Source organism: Ictidomys tridecemlineatus, chromosome 1 (assembly GCF_052094955.1).
Source record: "Ictidomys tridecemlineatus isolate mIctTri1 chromosome 1, mIctTri1.hap1, whole genome shotgun sequence".
NCBI lineage: Eukaryota > Metazoa > Chordata > Mammalia > Rodentia > Sciuridae > Ictidomys > Ictidomys tridecemlineatus.
The window spans coordinates 158,065,602-158,083,865 of record NC_135477.1 but is presented as its reverse complement, the minus strand read 5'-3'; the positions used below and the strand labels follow the sequence as shown (position 1 = coordinate 158,083,865).

Here is an 18,264-nt window from a genome sequence, read left to right as displayed (position 1 = left end):
AGTGGAGGGGATGGCTGCGTGTTCTGGTGTCATCTTGGGAAGAAAGCCTAATTGTTGAGGAGGAGATTCCAGACAGATGGAGATCTGCCCTGCTAAAGCAATACAGAAGTCACTAATGTGGAATTGATGCCTTTGGTCTACGGGAGGCAGTTTGTTGAGGACATTGGGTGAGGCGGGTGCACCATCAGGACGGATACTTAGCTGGGTGTGGGGGAGGTGGTGTGAAGTGAGAGGAACAGATGGAACACTGGGAAGAGTGAAGGAGTGAGTGAACAGCCCTGATGGCCTGTGCTGGGTTTCCACCCTCCTCACACCCATGTAAGTGCTAACCCTGTTCGGTTAAAGAAAACTCAGCTTTCAATAGGAAAAGTGACTCGTTCTAAATCCCAGAATTGGGACATGAAGAAGCTCAGCCTTCTGATTCCAAAGGCAACCCTGGAGCTTTTATGTTGGACTTAAGCAGGGAGGTGAATGGTCTAGAACTTGGGTGGATGGGGTGTAGTGGCTCAATGCTTGTAATACCAGTGACTATGGAGGCTGAGGCAGGAGGATCACAAGTTTGAGGCCAGCCTGGCAATTTAGTGAGACTCTGTCTTAAGATAAATAAAAATAATAATAAGAAGGGTTAGGTATGTAGCTCAGTGATGAAGTGTCCCTGGATTCAATCCCTTGTACCAGCAGAAAAATCAGATGGTGAATACTTTAGACCTTGTGGGCCAAGAGGCCCATTCAAAGGTATTATATAAGTAAGTTGTAATAGAACAAGTGATAAAACAAATTTCCATAATTTATGTTGCCAGATTTTAAACTTTATAGAAATTTGAATTGTACTTACTTTCTTCTTCCCCTCCTCTTCCTCCTCCTCTCCTCCTCCCCTCCTCCCTTCCTTCCTTCTTCCCCTTCCTCCTCCTTCCTTCCCCCCATCCCCCCCATCCTTCCTTCTCACCCCCATCCCCTTCCTTCTCACCCCCTCCCCTCCTCCTCCTTCGATTGAACCCAGAGCACTCAGGCACTGAGCTACATCTCTAGCTGTTTTTGTTTTTTTGAGGCAGGGTCTTACTAAAGTGCTGAGGCTGGTCTCAAACTTGTGATCTTCCTGCCTCAGCCTCCTGAGTAATGGGAGGCTTGCACTAAGTGCCCAGCTTCATGGAATTGTTATATGTCATAAGATGTTACTCTTCTGATTTTTTTCAGATGTTTAAAAATATTGGGCTGGGCTTGGGATGTGGCTCAAGCGGTAGCGAGCTAGCCTGGCATGCGTGCGGCCCGGGTTCGATCCTCAGCACCACATACAAACAAAGATGTTGTGTCCACCAAATACTAAAAAATAAATATTAAAAAAATTCTCTCTCTCTCTCCCTCTCTCTCATTCTCTCTTAAAAAAATAAAAATAAAAATAAAAATATTGGGCTGGGGGTATAGCTTAGTGGTAGAACATTTACCTAGCAGTGGCCTGACACCATAAAAGAAGAGGGGAAAAATCATTCTGAATTAAAGGATCATACCAAATTGAGCAGCAGACCAGGTTTGGACTGTGACTACAGTTTGACAACCCCTGGTGTAGATCTGTAATGTCCAGTAGCCGCCTAGCCCTGTGTGGCAATCTTGATCACTGGAAAAGTGGTGAATCTGGGTTGTGCTCCAAGTGCTCAATATACACTGGTTTTCAAAGACAGTCCACAAAACAAGTAAAATATCCCAATCATTGTTTTTGTGGCTTATATGTCAAAGTGATAATATTTTTGAATAGATTAAATTATAATGAATTTCACTTGTTTCTTTTTTACCTTCTAATTGTCTCTAATAGTTTTTGTTCTCGTTTTAGTGATGGGTCTCACTGTGTTCCCCAAGCTGGCCTCTAACTTGTAGGCTTCAGTGATCCTCCCACCTCAGTCTTCCAAGAAGCTGGGACTACCCCCATGTGGCTGGCCTAATAATTTTGTAATGTCGCTACTAGAACAACTTATTTATTTAAAAAATTTGTTTTGAGCCAGAGTGGTGGTGCACACCTATAATCCCAGCACTCAGGAAGCTGAGGCAGGAGGATCCCAAGTTCAAGGCTAATCTCAGCAGTTTAGTGGGCCCCTAAGCAACTTAGCAAGACCTTGTCTCAAAACAAAACATCAAAAGACCTGGGGATGTAGCTCAGTGGTAAAGCACCCCTGGGTTTAATCCACAGTACTCCCCCAATTTTTTTTTTCTTTTGAGATAGGGCTTCACTGTGTTGTCCAGGCTGCTCCTGAATTCCTGGGCTCAAGGGATCCTCCTGTCTCACCTCCTGAGTAGCTGGGACTGTAGGTGTGTGCTGTGGTGCTGGGTTAGAACATTCTAAATTGTTCACATTTGCACTTGTGGCTTGGGTACTATCTCTGTCATATAGGGCTGCTCCAGAAGTGAGGCTGGAGGGCCGTGCGTGATAGGACACCCCTCATTTCTGTTGGGAGAGGTGGGTGAGGCCATCTGGGGACAGTGGATTTCATTAAAGGGAGGTGAATGGATGGTGGGGTGGGGGAAATACACAAGCCATGGAGGTTACTATAGGGTTGGGTTTCAGGTGGTGGTAAAGGGCTGGGGTGGCATCTTAGTGGGAGAGCACTTGCCTCCCTTGTGTGAGGACCTTGATTCAATCCCCAGCACTGCCCATCCCCCCAAAAAGAGGTAAAAACGAGGTTTCAGAAAGTAGGGGGATTGAATTGGAGGTACTATGAGAGCCTGTGCAGCCAGATGAATGGCAAAAAGCGAGAGGTTTCTGAGCCATTGGGCAGGTGAGTGGGCATGAAAGAGAGGACCCTGCCCTACGGAGTTTCCACATCTTGATTCACTTGGATTAAGAGAGAGAGAGTGTGTGTATATTTATCTTCCATTCTAAGCCTGGACCCTGCCTCCTCATTGGAGAAGTGGTTAGGCCAATTCCCTAGCTGAATTTGGAATCAGAATGCCAAGATGGAACATTCACAAGAATCCTTTCTTTCACAGCAGAAGACTTTTGGCCTTTTCTTCATGGTAACCTGAGTCTGTGTCTCTGCCCTCCACACTGCTCCTGCCTCCTCTGCCTGCCTAGGGAGTCTTGGGGGTCTGGCCTTGTGCTAGAAACAGCCAGAGCTGTGGCACCTTGGCTTGTGTTCACACCCAGAGACCTCTGTGCCTTCTCCTCTGCTCTGGAGGGAGGAGGGAGGAGGGAGGAGGGACATTCCCAGGAGATGTTCCCTGCCTATCATTTTCTGTTTCTGAGCTTCTAGGAGAAAGAAAGGCGAGTTTTCTACTGTCCATTATCTCCGTGGTCTTTCATATTCATATTCAGTGTTCCTGTGGGAGGATGAAAACCTTGGAGGGCCTCTGTTCTCTTTCTCTTGGGTCTGATCACACCAAAAGTCCTCTGCTTCGGAGGAGCAGTGTAGGAGCTGAACTGCCATGCACAGGGAAATTGGGGGTTGGTACTGTTTTTCAGATTTCCCTTTGTTGATATTTGTTTTTCTTTTGTGAATGAGGGTTTGGACTTAATCTTTGAAATGGATCACCTCTCTCTCTCTCTCTCTTTACAGTACCTGGTTTCAAACCCAAGGCTTTGTGCATACTGAGCAATTGAACCCAAGGCTTTGTGCATTCTGGGCAAGCACTCCATGATCAGCTCAGGCTACATCCTCAGCCCCTGAATTGGATCATTCTCCCCCACCCCTAATATTAGAGTTTGAAACCAGGGGAACTTTACCACTGAGCTACATCGCAATCCCCAGACCTCTTTATTTGTTTTTTACTTTGAGACAGGGTCTTGCTGAGTTGCTGGCCTTGCAATCCTCCTGCCTCAGCCTCCCAAATTGCTATGATTATAGGCATGTACCACTATGCCTGCTCTGCATCGTCTTTTTTTGCGGGAGAGTGTACTGGGAATTAAACCCAGGTACACTTAACCACTGAGGTATACCCCCAACTCTTTTTATTTCTTATTTTAAGACAGGGTCTCGGGGCTGGGGATGAGGCTCAAGCAGTAGCGTGCTCGCCTGGCATGGGTGCGGCCCAGGTTCGATCCTCAGCACCACATACAAACAAAGACGTTATGTCTGCCAAAAACTAAAAAATAAATGTTAAAAAATTCTCTCTCTTTCTCTCTCATTCTCTCTTAAAAAAAAAAAAAGACAGGGACTCACTAAGTTACTCAGGGCCTCACTAAGATGCTGAGGCTGGCCTTGAATTTAGGATCCTTATGCCTCAGCCTCTGGAGTAGAGCTGCTGGGAATATAGGTGTGCACCACCACACCGAGCTGGATCATCTCTTAATCCTTCTGTAGCCTCTAGGAACTAATGTACTAGACAAAATGGATGGAAGTATGACACCAGAGGCAAGTATAGCCAGGAATTGAGGGGGGGTTTCATCTGGGGTACATTTTTTTCTTTTGTTTTTCAGGTGCTAGGGGTGGGTTTTCTTATGAGGCCTGTAGTCAGGCATGCCAGGTCTTCCACTGTGTCCAATGTTCAGTGTTATTATCCATCCTACCCCTATGCAGAGTCGGGGTCATAACCACACACAAAGTTCTGCCACCTCACCTCCTTGTTATCTTCCATTAACCTTTCCTGTGTGTCTTCTCCCCTGAACTGTTGCCATTGCAGTATTTACTGACTTCTGGTTTTCTGTGGGCCACATCTGAACCCTTTACCAGGACACATGATGCCCCTGCCCAGCCCAACAGTTTCCGCTCCTCTGTATCATGTGGATCAACTTGCAGTTTTCTTGTCCATGCCTTCTCACGCTTAGAGCCTTTGCTTATTGGGTCTCCTCTGTCTGTACACCCTTCTCTCCCATCTTGGCCTGGAGGAGCAATGCTCAGTCTTTATGACACAGCCTGGGCTCCTCCTCTTTTGGGAAGCCTTGTCCTATCCTAGTACTCTCCCCAACTTGGTTCAGTGTACCTCCTATGTGTTCCTGTTCCCTCTGTGCTCCCCTCTACCACATGGCAAGTCAACCGAGGGCCTTGTAGGCTGGCTGATCAATGGAAAGCTTTTCTCTACCATCTCCTTTCATTGTTACCAATACACTTAGTGAAATCTTATGGCAATGAAATCCATGTACTCGACAATCTGTTTTTGCCTGCCTTATGCAAGCAGTGTCCCTGGCAATAAAGCAAGGTCATGTGAAAGATTTCTGGCCAATGGGATGTGAGTGGAAGTGATGAGTGCTGCTTCCAGGTCAGCCATTAAAACTCCCACACTAGCTGGGTGCAGTGGCAAACAGCTGTAATCCCAGTGACTTGGGAGGCTAAGGCAGGAGGTTTGAAAGTTTGAGGCCAGCCTCAGCATTTGATGGGACCCTGTCTCAAAATAAATATAAATAAGGGCTGTGGAGCATGGTAATACATGCCTGTAATCCCAGTGATTTGGGAGGCTGAGGCAGGAGGATCCTGGTTTTGAGGCTAGTCTTGGAAACTTATCAAGACACAGCCTGGGCTCCTCCTCTTTTGGGAAGCCTTGTCCTATCTTAGTACCCTCCCCAACTTGGTTGAGCGTACCTCAAAATAAAAATAAAAAGGACTAGGATTTATCTCAATGGTATAGTGCCCCTGGATCCAATTCCTAATAATGCAAACAAAACAAAACAAAATAGTAATACCTGTTGCACTAGCTCCTCCACATTTCTTTCCCTTTTGCCATCTACATGTAGAGGACAAGGCCTGCAGTGGTTAAACCATAAGATGGAAGGGACTGGGGTCTTTAGGAGACCATGTGGTGAGAGCCACTCCTCCAGCCTGAATACTCACCCAGGACTGGTAATCTGCAAAATAAAATAAAATAAAAACACTCTTTCGTTTTGTTGTGTGATTGGATATTTAGGTTTATTTTGTAGCTTTCTCTGATTAATAGTCTCAGTGTTCAAACCTGAGTGCAGGTAACAGAATAAAACAAACAGCCTGTTGAAACTGGGCACAGTGGCACAGGCCTATAATCTCAATGGCTCTGGAGGATCCCAAGTTTGAGACCAGTCTCTGTTTCATAACAAAAAATTTAAAAAGGGCGGGGGATGTAGCTTGGTGATAGAGTGCCCAGCACTGTGATAAAAATAAATTTAAAAATTTTTTTTAAAGTACCAGGCATGTTTATACTTAGGTGGCAAATTCAATATGAAGAAGGTAAAGGAAGAGCTATCCACCAATTTTTCTTGCTTACATGGGTGGCTAGATGGCAGAGGCATTCTTGGGGTACCCAAGAACTCCAACTGAGGGTCTGGATTCAGAGAATGTCACATAACTTATTGTTAATTTATTACTATTATCATCATCATCATCCTCTTCTCAAAAATTGAGAGGACAGAGTCTCACTATATTGCCAAGACTGGTCTTCAACTCCTGAGCTCAAGTGATCTTCCCACTTCAATGTCCAGAGTAGGTGGGACAATAGTTACATGTTGCCACACCATGCTACATGCTCAGTTTCGGATATAAGGAGATTGAAATGTCTTGAAGACAATTCAGAAGAGATGTTGAATTATAGTTGTGCACGAGGATTTAGAGTTTAGGTAACAAGTCTGTTCTGGGGTCATGGGCATGTTGATGGGAATGAAAGCCCCAAGAATTGAGTTGACTAAATTATCAAATAGAAGAATAATCAGAAACTGAGGCTCAAAGAGAGTCCCTTGGGTCCACACTGACTTAGTGACAGTGTAAAACCATTAACAAAGAGTCTTTAAAGAGTGGTCTCTTTAGGAAGCACCTCATAGAGGGGAGATGGGCATTTCTCAGTTTTTTAGGCTTTTTTCTACCTGCAGTAGTAGGTCCTAAAATCTGCCCCTGTGCCAGTCCACTGAGACTTGCACCTGGAATGATTTATTAAAGTTGAGTGTCTAAGCCAGGCATGGTAGTACACATCAGTCCCAGCTACTTGGAAGGTTAAAGCAAGAAGATCACTTGAGGTTACAAGTTTGGGGCCAGGCTGGACAACATAGCAAGATCCTCTCTCTCTCTCTCTCTCTCTCTCTCTCTCTTTCTCTCTCCTCTCTCACTCTGTCTTTAAAAAAAAAAAAAAAAAAGCTCTGTAGGGGTCTGGGGACTTAGTGGCAGAGGGCTTGCCTGGCCTGCACTAGGCCCTGTGTTCCATCCTGTGCATCTCAAAACAAAACAAAGATCACACAGGGGATCCTGACATGAAGGCAGGCTGGGACCCTGTGTATGTGCTCTGCCTACTGTAGGCAGTTTGTACGTTCCTGAGGGAACTCGGAGGTTTAAGGTTCTGTATGTGAATAACATATTCCATTGAAGTCTGATTCAAGAAAGAGGTTCTAGACATTTCTGTTTGGAGTCTGGTGGGCAAGAGGCTGCCTCTCGGACTCAAGCAGAGTGCAGGGTTTGCTGTTGCAAGAATGTAATCTTGGGAGGTTGGCGGCTAACAGAATATCTCCAGATCTTCTGTTTTGAGGACTCCATTTCAGACATATTAGGGGAGCACAGTAGGCAGAGGAATCTTGTTCTTGATGCTTCTATTGTCATTATTGGTGTGAGTAGTAAGAGCAGCTCTCATTTACACCTATTCTGTGCCAGGCACTCTCCTGAACTACTTTTTTTCTTGGCGGGGTGGGGTGGGGTGGTGGTAGTGTGTACCAGGGATTGAACTCAGCCACTGAGTCACATTCCCAGCCCTATTTAGAGACAGGGTCTCACTGAATTGCTTAGCAGCTCACTTTTGCTGAGGCTGGCTTTGAGTTCCCAAGTTGTTAGGATTACAGGTGTGCACTACTGCACCCAGCATATGCTGAACTCTTGGCAGCCATTCTCTTTGATTCCTGAAGGACTACTGAAAGACAGGGTTAGCATCCTTGTTTTAAATATGAAGAAACTGAGCTAGGGGCTGTATATATAGCTTAGTGGTATAGTGCTTGCCTATCATGCACAAAGTTAGGTCTTCAGCACAGAAGGAAAGAAAAAAAAATGTTGAGCTAAATGCAGGTCTGCTTATCATTGACATCACATACTTTCAGTGGAAAATAAGTTTAGGGGGCCCAACAGGAATACATAGGACACAGTAGGGGTCAGAGTTATCTAGACAACACTTGCTTCATCTGCTATGGAGCAGTGTGACTCAGCTCTCATTGATTGTGGAGATGGGGGACTGTGATCTAGTGTGATTCCATCCAACAATTTTCCAAAAGTAACTGGACACATTTTGTAGGAATGTCATAATTTTTTTTCCCCCAGGGGACAGGTACCAGGAATTAAACTCAGGGGCACTCAACCACTGAACCATATCCCTAGCCCTATTTTGTATTTTATTAGAGACAGAGTCTCACTGAGTTGCCTAGTGCCTCGCTAAATTAATGAGGCCGGCTTTGAACTCATAATCCTCCTGCCTCCGCCTACCAAGCCTCTGGGATTACAGGTGTGCCACTGTGCTCAGCAGGAATGTCATAATTTTTACAGGTTGGCAAAAAAAAATTTTTTTTCAATGCTAGGGATTGAACCTAGGGTCTCATGCAAGCTTGAGTGGAGAGCTACACCTCCTGACCATACACACACACACACACACACACACACACACACACACACAAACACCACACATATATACATATGTAGGGCAAGCAAGTATGACTGTGAGTCAGATTCAGCCTACCAGGTACCAATTTGTAATGCTGGGTGAAGAGGTCTTTTATGTATTCTGCAGGTATTGGAATGCTCACTGGAGGCATCAAGGTGGAAGAGACCTGGTACAAGATCTCTCTCTCTCTCTCTCTCCCTTTTTCTTTCTTTCTTTTTTTTGTACAGAGAGTTGAACTCAGGGGTGCTCTACAGCTGAGCTACATCCCAAGTCCTTATTTTTATTTTGAGACAAGGTCTCACTAAATTGCTCAGGTTGGCCTCAAACTTGTAATCCTCCTGCCTCAGGCTCTTTCGTTGCAGGGATTACAGGAATATACCACTATGCCTGGCCTGGTATAGGATGTCATTGAGCTCATGGTCAATTTCAATATTGTGTGGTCCCATGCTTTCAGAGGGGCTGTTCCTTGGAGGCATGGCACCTGCTTCCTGGGAAAAGTGAAAATTGATTGATGTTGTATTAGTTTTTTTTTTTTTTTTTTTTTTTTTTTTTTTTTAGAGAGAGAGAGAGAAGAGAGAGAGAATTTTTTTAATATTTATTTTTCAGTTTTTGGTGGACACAACATCTTTATTTTATTTTTATGTGGTGCTGAGGATCGAACCCAGCGCCCTGTGCATGCCAGGCAAGCACTACCATTTGAGCCACATCCCCAGCCCTGTTGTATTAGTTTTTTAGGACTGTTGTAACAAAGTATCACAAACTGAGTGGCTAACAGAAATTTATTGGTTCATAGTTGTGGGAGCTAGTCATCCCAAATTAAGGTGCTGGCAGGGCCATGCTCCCTCAGAAGTCTCTAGAGGAGAATCCTTCCTTGTCTCTTTCTTAGCTGTTTTTTTTTTTTTTCTTTTTTCTTTTTTTGTTTTGGTACCAGGGTTTGAAGCCAGGGTGCTTAACCACTGAACCACATCTACAGCCCCTTTTATATTTTATTTTGTTTTGAGACAGGGTCTTGCAAAGTTGCTTTAGGACCTTATTATGTTGCTGAGACTGACTTTGAATTCGTGATCTTCCTGTCTCAGCCTCCTGAGCTACTGGGATTATAGGCATGCGCTATCGCACCCAGCTTTTAATTTCTGATATTGCCAGCAAATCTTGGCATTCCTTCGCTTATTGATACATCACACCAATGTCTGCCTCCACTGTCACATGGCATTTTCCCTGTCTATTTCTATGTTTCTTTTCCTCTGCTTTTAAGGCCAGCAGCTATATTTAATTAAGGGTCCACACTAGTCTAAGATGACAGCATCTTAACTTGATTATTATACCAGTGAAGACCCTATTACCAAACAAACTCACATTCAGAGGTACCAGGAGTTAGGACTTTAACAATAATCTTTTTTGGGGAACACCATTCAACCCACAACAGATGTATAGAACAGGAAGTTGAAATTTGGGGTATAGTTTTGCAGGTAAGGAGAACAGCAAATGTAAAGCCCCCCCCCCCCAGACAGGCAGACATTGATGAGTTACAAGAAATAAAAGTAATCCAGCAAAGCTTGAGTCGAGAGTAGCAATGAGATGCAGCCAGAATGGCCATGATGGTCTCCATAGGCCATATGGCATGATCAAGTTAGGTGAAGCTCAGTTAGGAAAAAAGAAAAAACCCAAATCTTTGTGCTGGGCACAGTACAGGTTCATTTCTAGCTGTGTCAAGTCTGATGTGGGTTGAACATCTCTTCTTGGCTCTTCTCTGCCATGCAAAGCACATGGTGTCCAGGGAAATGAGAAGGGAAGAGGTCCCAGTCTCAAGTTCCCAAGTCTGGAAGTGACCCTTGTACTCACAGATCCCATAACAAGGGAGGCTGGCAATTCGGGGCACTGTTTTCAGAGTCCTGTCTCGCTTGTATTCACCCAAGTCAGGGTTAGGACTTCCTTCCCAGAGTACTGGGAAGGCAGCCAAGGTTTTCACACAGAGTAGTGACAAGATCCAACCTGCGTTTTACAAAGATTTCTCCTGCTGGAGTCAGAGTCAGCCCTGATGTGGGGGAGTGGCAAACCATCTGGTGGCCTGTGGGAAGTGGCCAGAGTGGGAGTTGGTCACAGCCAAGGCACAATATATTTGCAGTTAACTGGTACAACTTCCACCTCACAGGCACAGCTAAAAATAATAATGATGATAATGTGAGAAAAATTAGTTCATGTAATTAAAAAAAAAAAAACTATGCAATTACATTTTGTGTAAATCCTCATCTAAACTAGGAGTTTTTGATTTTGTTTTTTGGTGCTGGGGATTCAACCCAGGACCTCACACTTGCTAAATAGGAGCTCTACCACGGAGCTACACCTCTAGCCCTAGATTGGAGATTCTACATATTTAACACATATACTACTGGGCAGCCTGAATCCCTAAAGCCAGGATACTGTAGTCTATGAGCCTCTTGGGGTCCTTCCTGACTTGACCCCATCCTTAAGACCCCTTGCTGCCTTGAAAACCTCATTGTCATGGAAAATGCCTTCTACTCAGAGTCCTTAACTGGGACCCAATAACAACAGTGAGGACCCTTGTGTCAAAGGGATTTCATGGTCAGGCTCTGCCTGTTATCATAGCTACTCAAGAGGTTAAGGCAGGAAGATTGCAAATTCGTGGCCAGTCTGGGCAACTCAGGGAGAACCTGTCTACAGTTAGGGGGGTGGTGCTGGGATGTACCTTAGTAGTGGAGTACTTCCTTAGCATGCAGGAGGGTTAGGGTTCAATCCCTACCACCACAAACAAAACAAAACCAAAACAAGGGATTTCCTACTGCTTCCAAACATCCTGGTGCCCTGCCTCTGTCAGACTGGGGGCATTTTTTTTTTTTTTGCTGAGTCTGACTCCCACTTGCCTGTAGTTCTTTATATTTTCTAAGCTGTTTCTTTTTTATTTTTTTTTCAAAGAATGAGAGAGGGGAGAGAGAGAGAGAGAGAGAGAGAGAGAGAGAGAGAGAGAATTTTTTTTTAAAATATCCACTTTTTAGTTCTTGGCGGACACAACATCTTTGTTTGTATGTGGTGCTGAGGATCGAACCTGGGCCGGACGCATGCCAGGCGAGCGCGCTACTGCTTGAGCCACATCCCCAACCCCTCTAAGCTGTTTCTTTATTTGAGCCTTAGAATCTGATGAGACCTAATTTAGATGAAGGAACTGAGAAGTCAGAGATAGCTTGTCCCATGGTAGCTAGGATCCCTGGCAAAAACCCCTGATGGGGAGTTGGAAGTGAATTGTGGCCTTGTGGCCACAGATTAATTTATTTACTTATTTTTTACTAGGGATTGAATCCAGGGGTGCTCTATCACTGAGGTATACCTATACTCCTTTTTATTTTGGAGACAGGGTCTTGCTAAGTTGCTGAAGCTAGCCTGAAACTTGTGATCCTCCTGCCTCAGCTGCTTGAACAGCTAGGTTTACAGGAGAGTGCCACTGTGCCTAGCTGTGGCCATAATTTTAGCTGTATAATTTCAGTACTCTGATATGGATAAACTGAACATACGTGTTATGTTTTGGATGTGAGGTGTCCCCCAGAAGCTCATATATGAAACAATGCAAGGTTTAGAGGAGAAAGGATTGGGCCATGAGAGCCTTAATTCAATCACTGAATCAATTCCCTGATGGGATTAACTGAGTGGCACCTGAAGGTGGGTAGGGTGTGACTAGAGGAGGTGGGCATTGGGGACATGCCATTTGGGATATATATTAATATATATAGTCTTCACTTATATCTGGCAAGTGGAGACTCTGCTTGCTGATCATCATGTGAGCTGCTTCTCTCCACTACACTCTTCCACCATGATATTATGCCAAGGAATGGGGCTGGCTTTCTATGGACTGAGACCTCTGCAACTGTGAGCCCCTGAATAAATTTGTTCTCTTCTTAAATTGTTCTTGTCAGGTCTGTAGTCACAGTAGCAAAAAATCTGACTAAAACAGCAACTTTCTGGAAAAAAGGTCTCACTCAGTTGTTGAGGATGGCTTGAATTTGCAATCCTCCTGCCTCAGCTTCCCTGTCTACACAAAGCTATTTTGAAGCTCCAACATAGCAATGTTGGTGGGAGCATTTTGCAATCTGTGAAGCATTGTCTAAAAGGTATTCTCAGATTTTGTATGTCATTGAAAGTTTTTGAAGGTAGTCATGTCAATGCATGCCTATAATTCTAGCTACTCAGGAGGTTGAGAAAGGAGGATCTCAAATTCGAGGTCAGCCAGTTCAAGGCAATTTATGTCTCAAAATAACAAGGGCTGGATATAGCTTAGTGGTAGAGTGCTTGCCTAGCATGCAGAAGGCCTTGGGTTCAATCCCCAGAACACACACAAAACAAAAGTTTCTAAGTCATGCTGAAGGCATACATGTGGAAAATTAACAACTGAGTGAGTGTATGCCCTCAATTATTATGTCCTGAGGCTACTCTTACACTCTTTGAATTTAATTTCTTAAATTACCCTTATTTTGGGGGGAGCTTTGCTCCATTTCCTGCTGACCATATTCCTGGCCCTTATTTCTTTTAGTGGTGAGAACTGGGGTGGAGGCAGGACATTTAGTAGAGACTTTTCTGTAAGCCTTACAACTAAATTTCAGTGACATGATTAAAGGTGAGTGGAAAAAAATGAATTCAAGGTATAGAATCTAGACTGAAATCGTGAAGAGCTTAAATGGACCTTGAAGTGAACCAGTGGACATTTGCTCACCTAGAAAGTGAAGATGCCAGCTCTGGTTTGATTGTTGCCTTGGTGGCAGCATGTAGTGCAATATAGCTAAATATTCAGAATTTGTGGAAAAGTCTGAAGTCATTATTTTTTGGGGGTACTGGGGATTGAACTCAGGGGCACTCAACCACTGAGTCACATCCCCAGCCCTTTTTTGTATTTTATTTAGGGACAGGTTCTCACTGAGTTGCTTAGTGCCTTGCTGTTGCTGAGGTTGGCTTTGAACTCTTAATCCTCCTGCATCAAGGATTATAGGCATGATCCACCGCACCCAGTTTGAAGTCATTAAATGTGAAATTATCACATTTTTCAATCTCAGAGCAACAGCATACTGTCTGTAGTTTGTTCATGAGTCTGTTGATTAGCCTGGGATCACTGCTCTGGGCTTCACTTTTGTCATTTATAGATCGGTGATGATTCCATCATCCATAGGATAGCAGACCAGATGAGAACAAAATGTCCAGCCTGCCACACCACACTGGGCCTGATTTTGGTAATTCAGTGGGAAATGTCAGTTTATGTTATGTTAGTAGGACAAGTAATCCCCAAGCTTCTGAATTTGGAGTTCTAGTCCATCTGGGGCCTGCCATCCATATGATTATTAAAGGAATTACGGGATTACCCAAGTCTTTTCCAGTTTGGTGATAAAGGTTTTCAGTATTTTTCTGGAGGTACTGGGGATTGAACCCAAGGGTGCTCTACCACTGAAATACCTCTCCAGCCCTTTTTATTTTTATTTTTTTAAAATTTTGAGATAAGAGTTTTGCTAAATTGCCCAGTCTGGCCTGCAGTCTGTTTCCTTCACCTTCCTGAGGCGCTGGGATTACAGGCATACACCATCGCGCAGGGCTGGTTTTAAAATATTTTTAAGTTAGGAAACGAGAACTAGTTCTTCACCCCCAAAAAACTCATTTAACGGGAATGAAATATTTTTCTCAAGAACGAATTCAGCAAAACTAAGTATGTAAGGAAAAATGTTAACTAACACAAGGTAAATGTGATCTTAATCATGAGTGGCGCCAGGCGCCCAGAGACTGGGAAACACCATGGTCCCACCGTTCTCGGTGCGAGACACCTGGCGAAACCTCCTAACTCCTTATTACTGGGGGAGAAGGCAGAAAGGGCGAGAGCGCAGGTCTTTCCGATCACCAAGGTTCAGGGGGTAGGTGGGCTCCATCCCAATCACTCCAAACGGTGCTGAGAGCTTTGGAGATAGCAACACACCCTATCTCGGAAGCTCGTGTTCTGCTACTTCATCCGGGCGACCTTGGGCTTCGAGACTTCTCCCGCTCAGTTTCCTCTTGGGAAACGGGACGACCTAGGCTGCCAATGTGTGTGGGGGCGCGTACGAAGGCTAGCGATTTGAGCTCCAGAAAGTAGAGTGTCCGCCTGGAGCCTGCAAGATTTTGGACACAACGCCTTTCCCGTCGACACTCCGAATCCTCAGCCGAGCCCAGACTCGCGCGCGTTCTAAAATGAGGACAAAGCCCTCCCCTACCTGGAGCGCGCGCGCTGTCGTGGCCAATAGGAAGCCGAAATAAGGGTGAGTGACGGGAGGAGCCAGCCAGTGAGCATGCGTTTTGTTGCGAGGTGTCCCCCGGCTCCAGTATTATAAAGAGCTCCACGAGTCGGCATTGTCAGGCGGCGGCACCGCGCGAGTCGGACCTGGGCTGTGGTCCGTGGGTTCTGTGTGGCGGCGGCCGAGGAGGAAGAGGGAGCTCCATCGGAGCGGCTCCGTCAGTGGACGGAGGCGAGGTCCCGGCAGCGCGAGCTTGAGCGCGGCCGAGCCCGCGGCGCCTTCCCCGGCGGGTGGGGACAAGTGGGCCCCGCGGCGTCATCTGCGGCGAGGTGAGCGACCGGGCCGCGGGAGGCGGGCGGGAGCTCGGGCAAGAGTCGTGCCGGCCTGACGCGCTATCGCCGCGTGTGGTCGCTCGTTGCAGGAGCCGCCGCGGCCTGCCCTACCATGTCGGAAACGGGCGAGGAGCAGCCCATGGAGACTACGGGCGCCACTGAGAACGGACATGAGGCCGCTCCCGAAAGCGAGTCGCCGGCAGGGGCTGGCACTGGAGCAGCCGCGGGGTCTGGAGGCGGGACCGCTGCGCCCCCGAGCGGGAATCAGAACGGCGCCGAGGGCGACCAGATCAACGCCAGCAAGAACGAGGAAGACGCGGGGTAGGTGCGGTCGCGGGCGGACGGGGGCGCCGCCTTTGTTCCGGGGCCGCCTTTTGTTGGCGCCACGCGGCGGGGGGAGGGGCGGTCGGACCGGACCCCGCCACGCTCACTGCTCAGCTCTTGAGCTGCTACTCGCTCTGGAGTTTGCAGGAGTTTGTTGGGTCGACTTTGGCGCCGCCCCGGGGCCGCCCGCGCGCTGCCGGGCCGAAGTCGTCTCCGGGGCGGGCGGCCCGGAAGAGGGAAAGCGCTCGGACCCGTTCCCCGGCCGGGTCTAGGGCTGCGCAGGGGCTGTGTGGGCGGAGTGTTGGCGCGCGCCTGGGCCCAGGCCTCCCTCCTCCGCCTCTTCCCGGGGGCGGAGTCATAGTCTGAACTCTGGGCGGTCTCGGCCCCAGGAAGCTTCGAGTTCCTTGCAACAAGTTCTTGGAGGTGGTGAAGACTGGAAGGGACGCTAGCCCATAGATTCGTGGTGGTTGGACACCTTATTTTCAGTTTTGAGTGGTCTGGGCCTATACCCCTGGCAACGTTTCCGTTTTCGCTCAGAGCCTGGGACTGCGTGGTGTGGTTAAACGATACTGAGATCAGAGGGCAGTGGGGTCCAAGTTGAATTGAGATTGGAGGACAATAGAATTTAACATTCCTTAAAATGTAGTGCCCTTGTAGACTCTTAAGGGTGGGTGTAGACTTTGTCTACAGGATGTTGGCTTTATAATCATTTCATTGAAAGCTTAGCCAGGGTTAGTCCTTAAAATCACAGCTTTTCTTACAAGATTTGTTGCCATGCATCTCTACCATTTCAGAAAAATGTTCGTTGGTGGTCTGAGCTGGGATACCAGCAAAAAAGATTTAAAGGACTATTTTACTAAATTTGGAGAGGTCGTGGATTGTACAATAAAAATGGATCCCAACACTGGACGGTCAAGAGGGTTTGGGTTTATCCTCTTCAAAGATGCTGCCAGTGTGGAGAAGGTAAGCTGGGTATCAGCAGTCTCAATGTATAGGATACTGTTGTACAGAATGTTTAGCTTGTGTGCTGTGCAGCTGAGTGCTTTGGGACAAGTAGGTTAGGAACGTCACATTCTTGTTTTTGAGGGATTAATACAGGTTTAATGGGAAGTAAGTGATGAAATGGTTCAGGAAGAGTATTGTTGGTGTTTGTTTCTTTTTATGTACATATTTCTGGACATCATGCTGAACATTTTACTGTGGGTATTAGAACTGAGTCAGATTATTATGAGGATAAGCATTTAGCTTCATATAGGAAAAAACAAAATCCTAAGCCTCAAATTTTAGTGGAAGAGATCACGTAGTTATAGGTAGAGTGAGAATTCCAATCCCTAGCAGCCTGACTAAGTCTGCTCATAATCACTGCTCCTTTATTGGAAAAAAATGGGCCCTACATTGGGACTGCTTGGGCAGGGTGGGTAAGGGCTCAGTGGACTATTACTGACTTCGGAGAAGTCATTGACTATACAATAAAAATAGATCCCAGCACTGGATGGTGAAGAGAGTTGGAGAGGAGAGGAGAGGACTGATTTATAGGTGTTTAGGTGAACCAGGTGTTTTGGAAGCTTGGAGAAAGTTGGGTTGGAAGATGGGCTGGGGTGAAGTTTGGAGGACATGAAGCACATTTTGTGTACCTGTGTGGGAATCTTGAGGCTTAGAGAGAAGGGCCTCCATGGTCATTTACTGAATAATAACCTGATCCCTTCTGTTTGAAACAGGTCCTAGACCAGAAGGAACACAGGCTGGATGGCAGGGTAATTGACCCTAAAAAAGCCATGGCCATGAAGAAGGACCCTGTCAAGAAAATCTTTGTAGGGGGTCTGAATCCTGAAGCCACAGAGGAAAAGATCAGGGAGTACTTTAGAGAGTTTGGGGAGGTGAGTGTGGTGGCCTCAGGAGTGGTCTGCCAGCTGCTCTGAGACTGCTTGCTTCCTTCTTGGTCCATCCTTGGTAGTCTTGGCTAGTTGGAGCCCTCAGTAGGGCTTTCTTACTCTCTGGCCTTTTAATGGGTCTTCTCTCCAATAGTTTATACGCATTGGTAGAAGAGGTTTGGTCCTGAGCATTGTTTGTTTTTACAGATTGAGGCCATTGAGCTTCCAATGGATCCCAAGTTGAATAAAAGACGGGGTTTTGTTTTTATTACTTTTAAAGAAGAAGATCCTGTGAAGAAAGTTCTGGAGAAAAAATTCCATACTATCAGTGGAAGTAAGGTATGGTGTTTTAGCTGTGTATGCTCATCTTTCTGTTCCTGGAAAGCTGGCTCTTGCAGATGTGGGTTAGGTTGGGCTATGTCAGAGATTAATTAGCAAGTTAGTTGTTCTCCAAAGTATGCACTTGACTTGACTGGAGCAGGTGGTCTTTTAGAACTTATGCAATTCAATAGACTACCTTTTATGGTGAGGATTTTGAGGATTTGCCCTGTTCCTGATGACCTCTTTTTGTTCATCTTGGGATATATCCCTTTGAGCACTGCTCTAGACAATCCTTCCACAGGCAAAGATCCTAAAAGAGCATCTGGGGACCAGGCCAGCTTAAATCCAGGACCAGCTTTGCCTTCATATGTGGAGTCATGTGTAGTGAAAGGTGTACCTCCTCCCCTGAACTCTGGTAGAGGAGAGAATAGTTTAAGCTTCAGGATGGCAGTTAGCAGAGTTAAAGGTGTGGCCCTCTGTGGCTGGGTGTGGTAGGCTGTGTGTCTCAGCAGGAGTGGAAGTCAGGTGGGACAGGTAGGGTGGGGCTTCTAGAAGTCCCCATCCTGGCTAGGAGTTTAGAAAGCTCCAAATAGGGATTAGGTCCCTAAATGTTTTGTAAAATAAGCAGGTGAGATGCGAGTTGTT

The 18,264-nt window shown here is 46.1% G+C and overlaps 1 protein-coding gene across 4 annotated transcripts in view; it reads left to right on the top strand.

Annotated features, from left to right (window-relative positions):
• Nucleotides 1-18,264, top strand: part of Hnrnpab (heterogeneous nuclear ribonucleoprotein A/B) — a 44,838-nt gene that overhangs the window by 21,547 nt on the left and 5,027 nt on the right. For 2 of the 4 annotated variants that reach the window (XM_021733560.3, XM_078019652.1), the window contains 4 exons: nt 15,193-15,424; nt 16,222-16,390; nt 17,146-17,304; nt 17,506-17,637. In XM_021733560.3, coding sequence (XP_021589235.2) covers nt 15,216-15,424; nt 16,222-16,390; nt 17,146-17,304; nt 17,506-17,637 — 669 coding nt within the window. In that variant the 5' untranslated portion in view covers nt 15,193-15,215. Of the gene's footprint in view, nt 1-14,864; nt 15,101-15,192; nt 15,425-16,221; nt 16,391-17,145; nt 17,305-17,505; nt 17,638-18,264 lie in introns of those variants that run through there. The other 2 variants (XM_005335728.5, XM_005335729.5) reach the window with 2 other exon arrangements.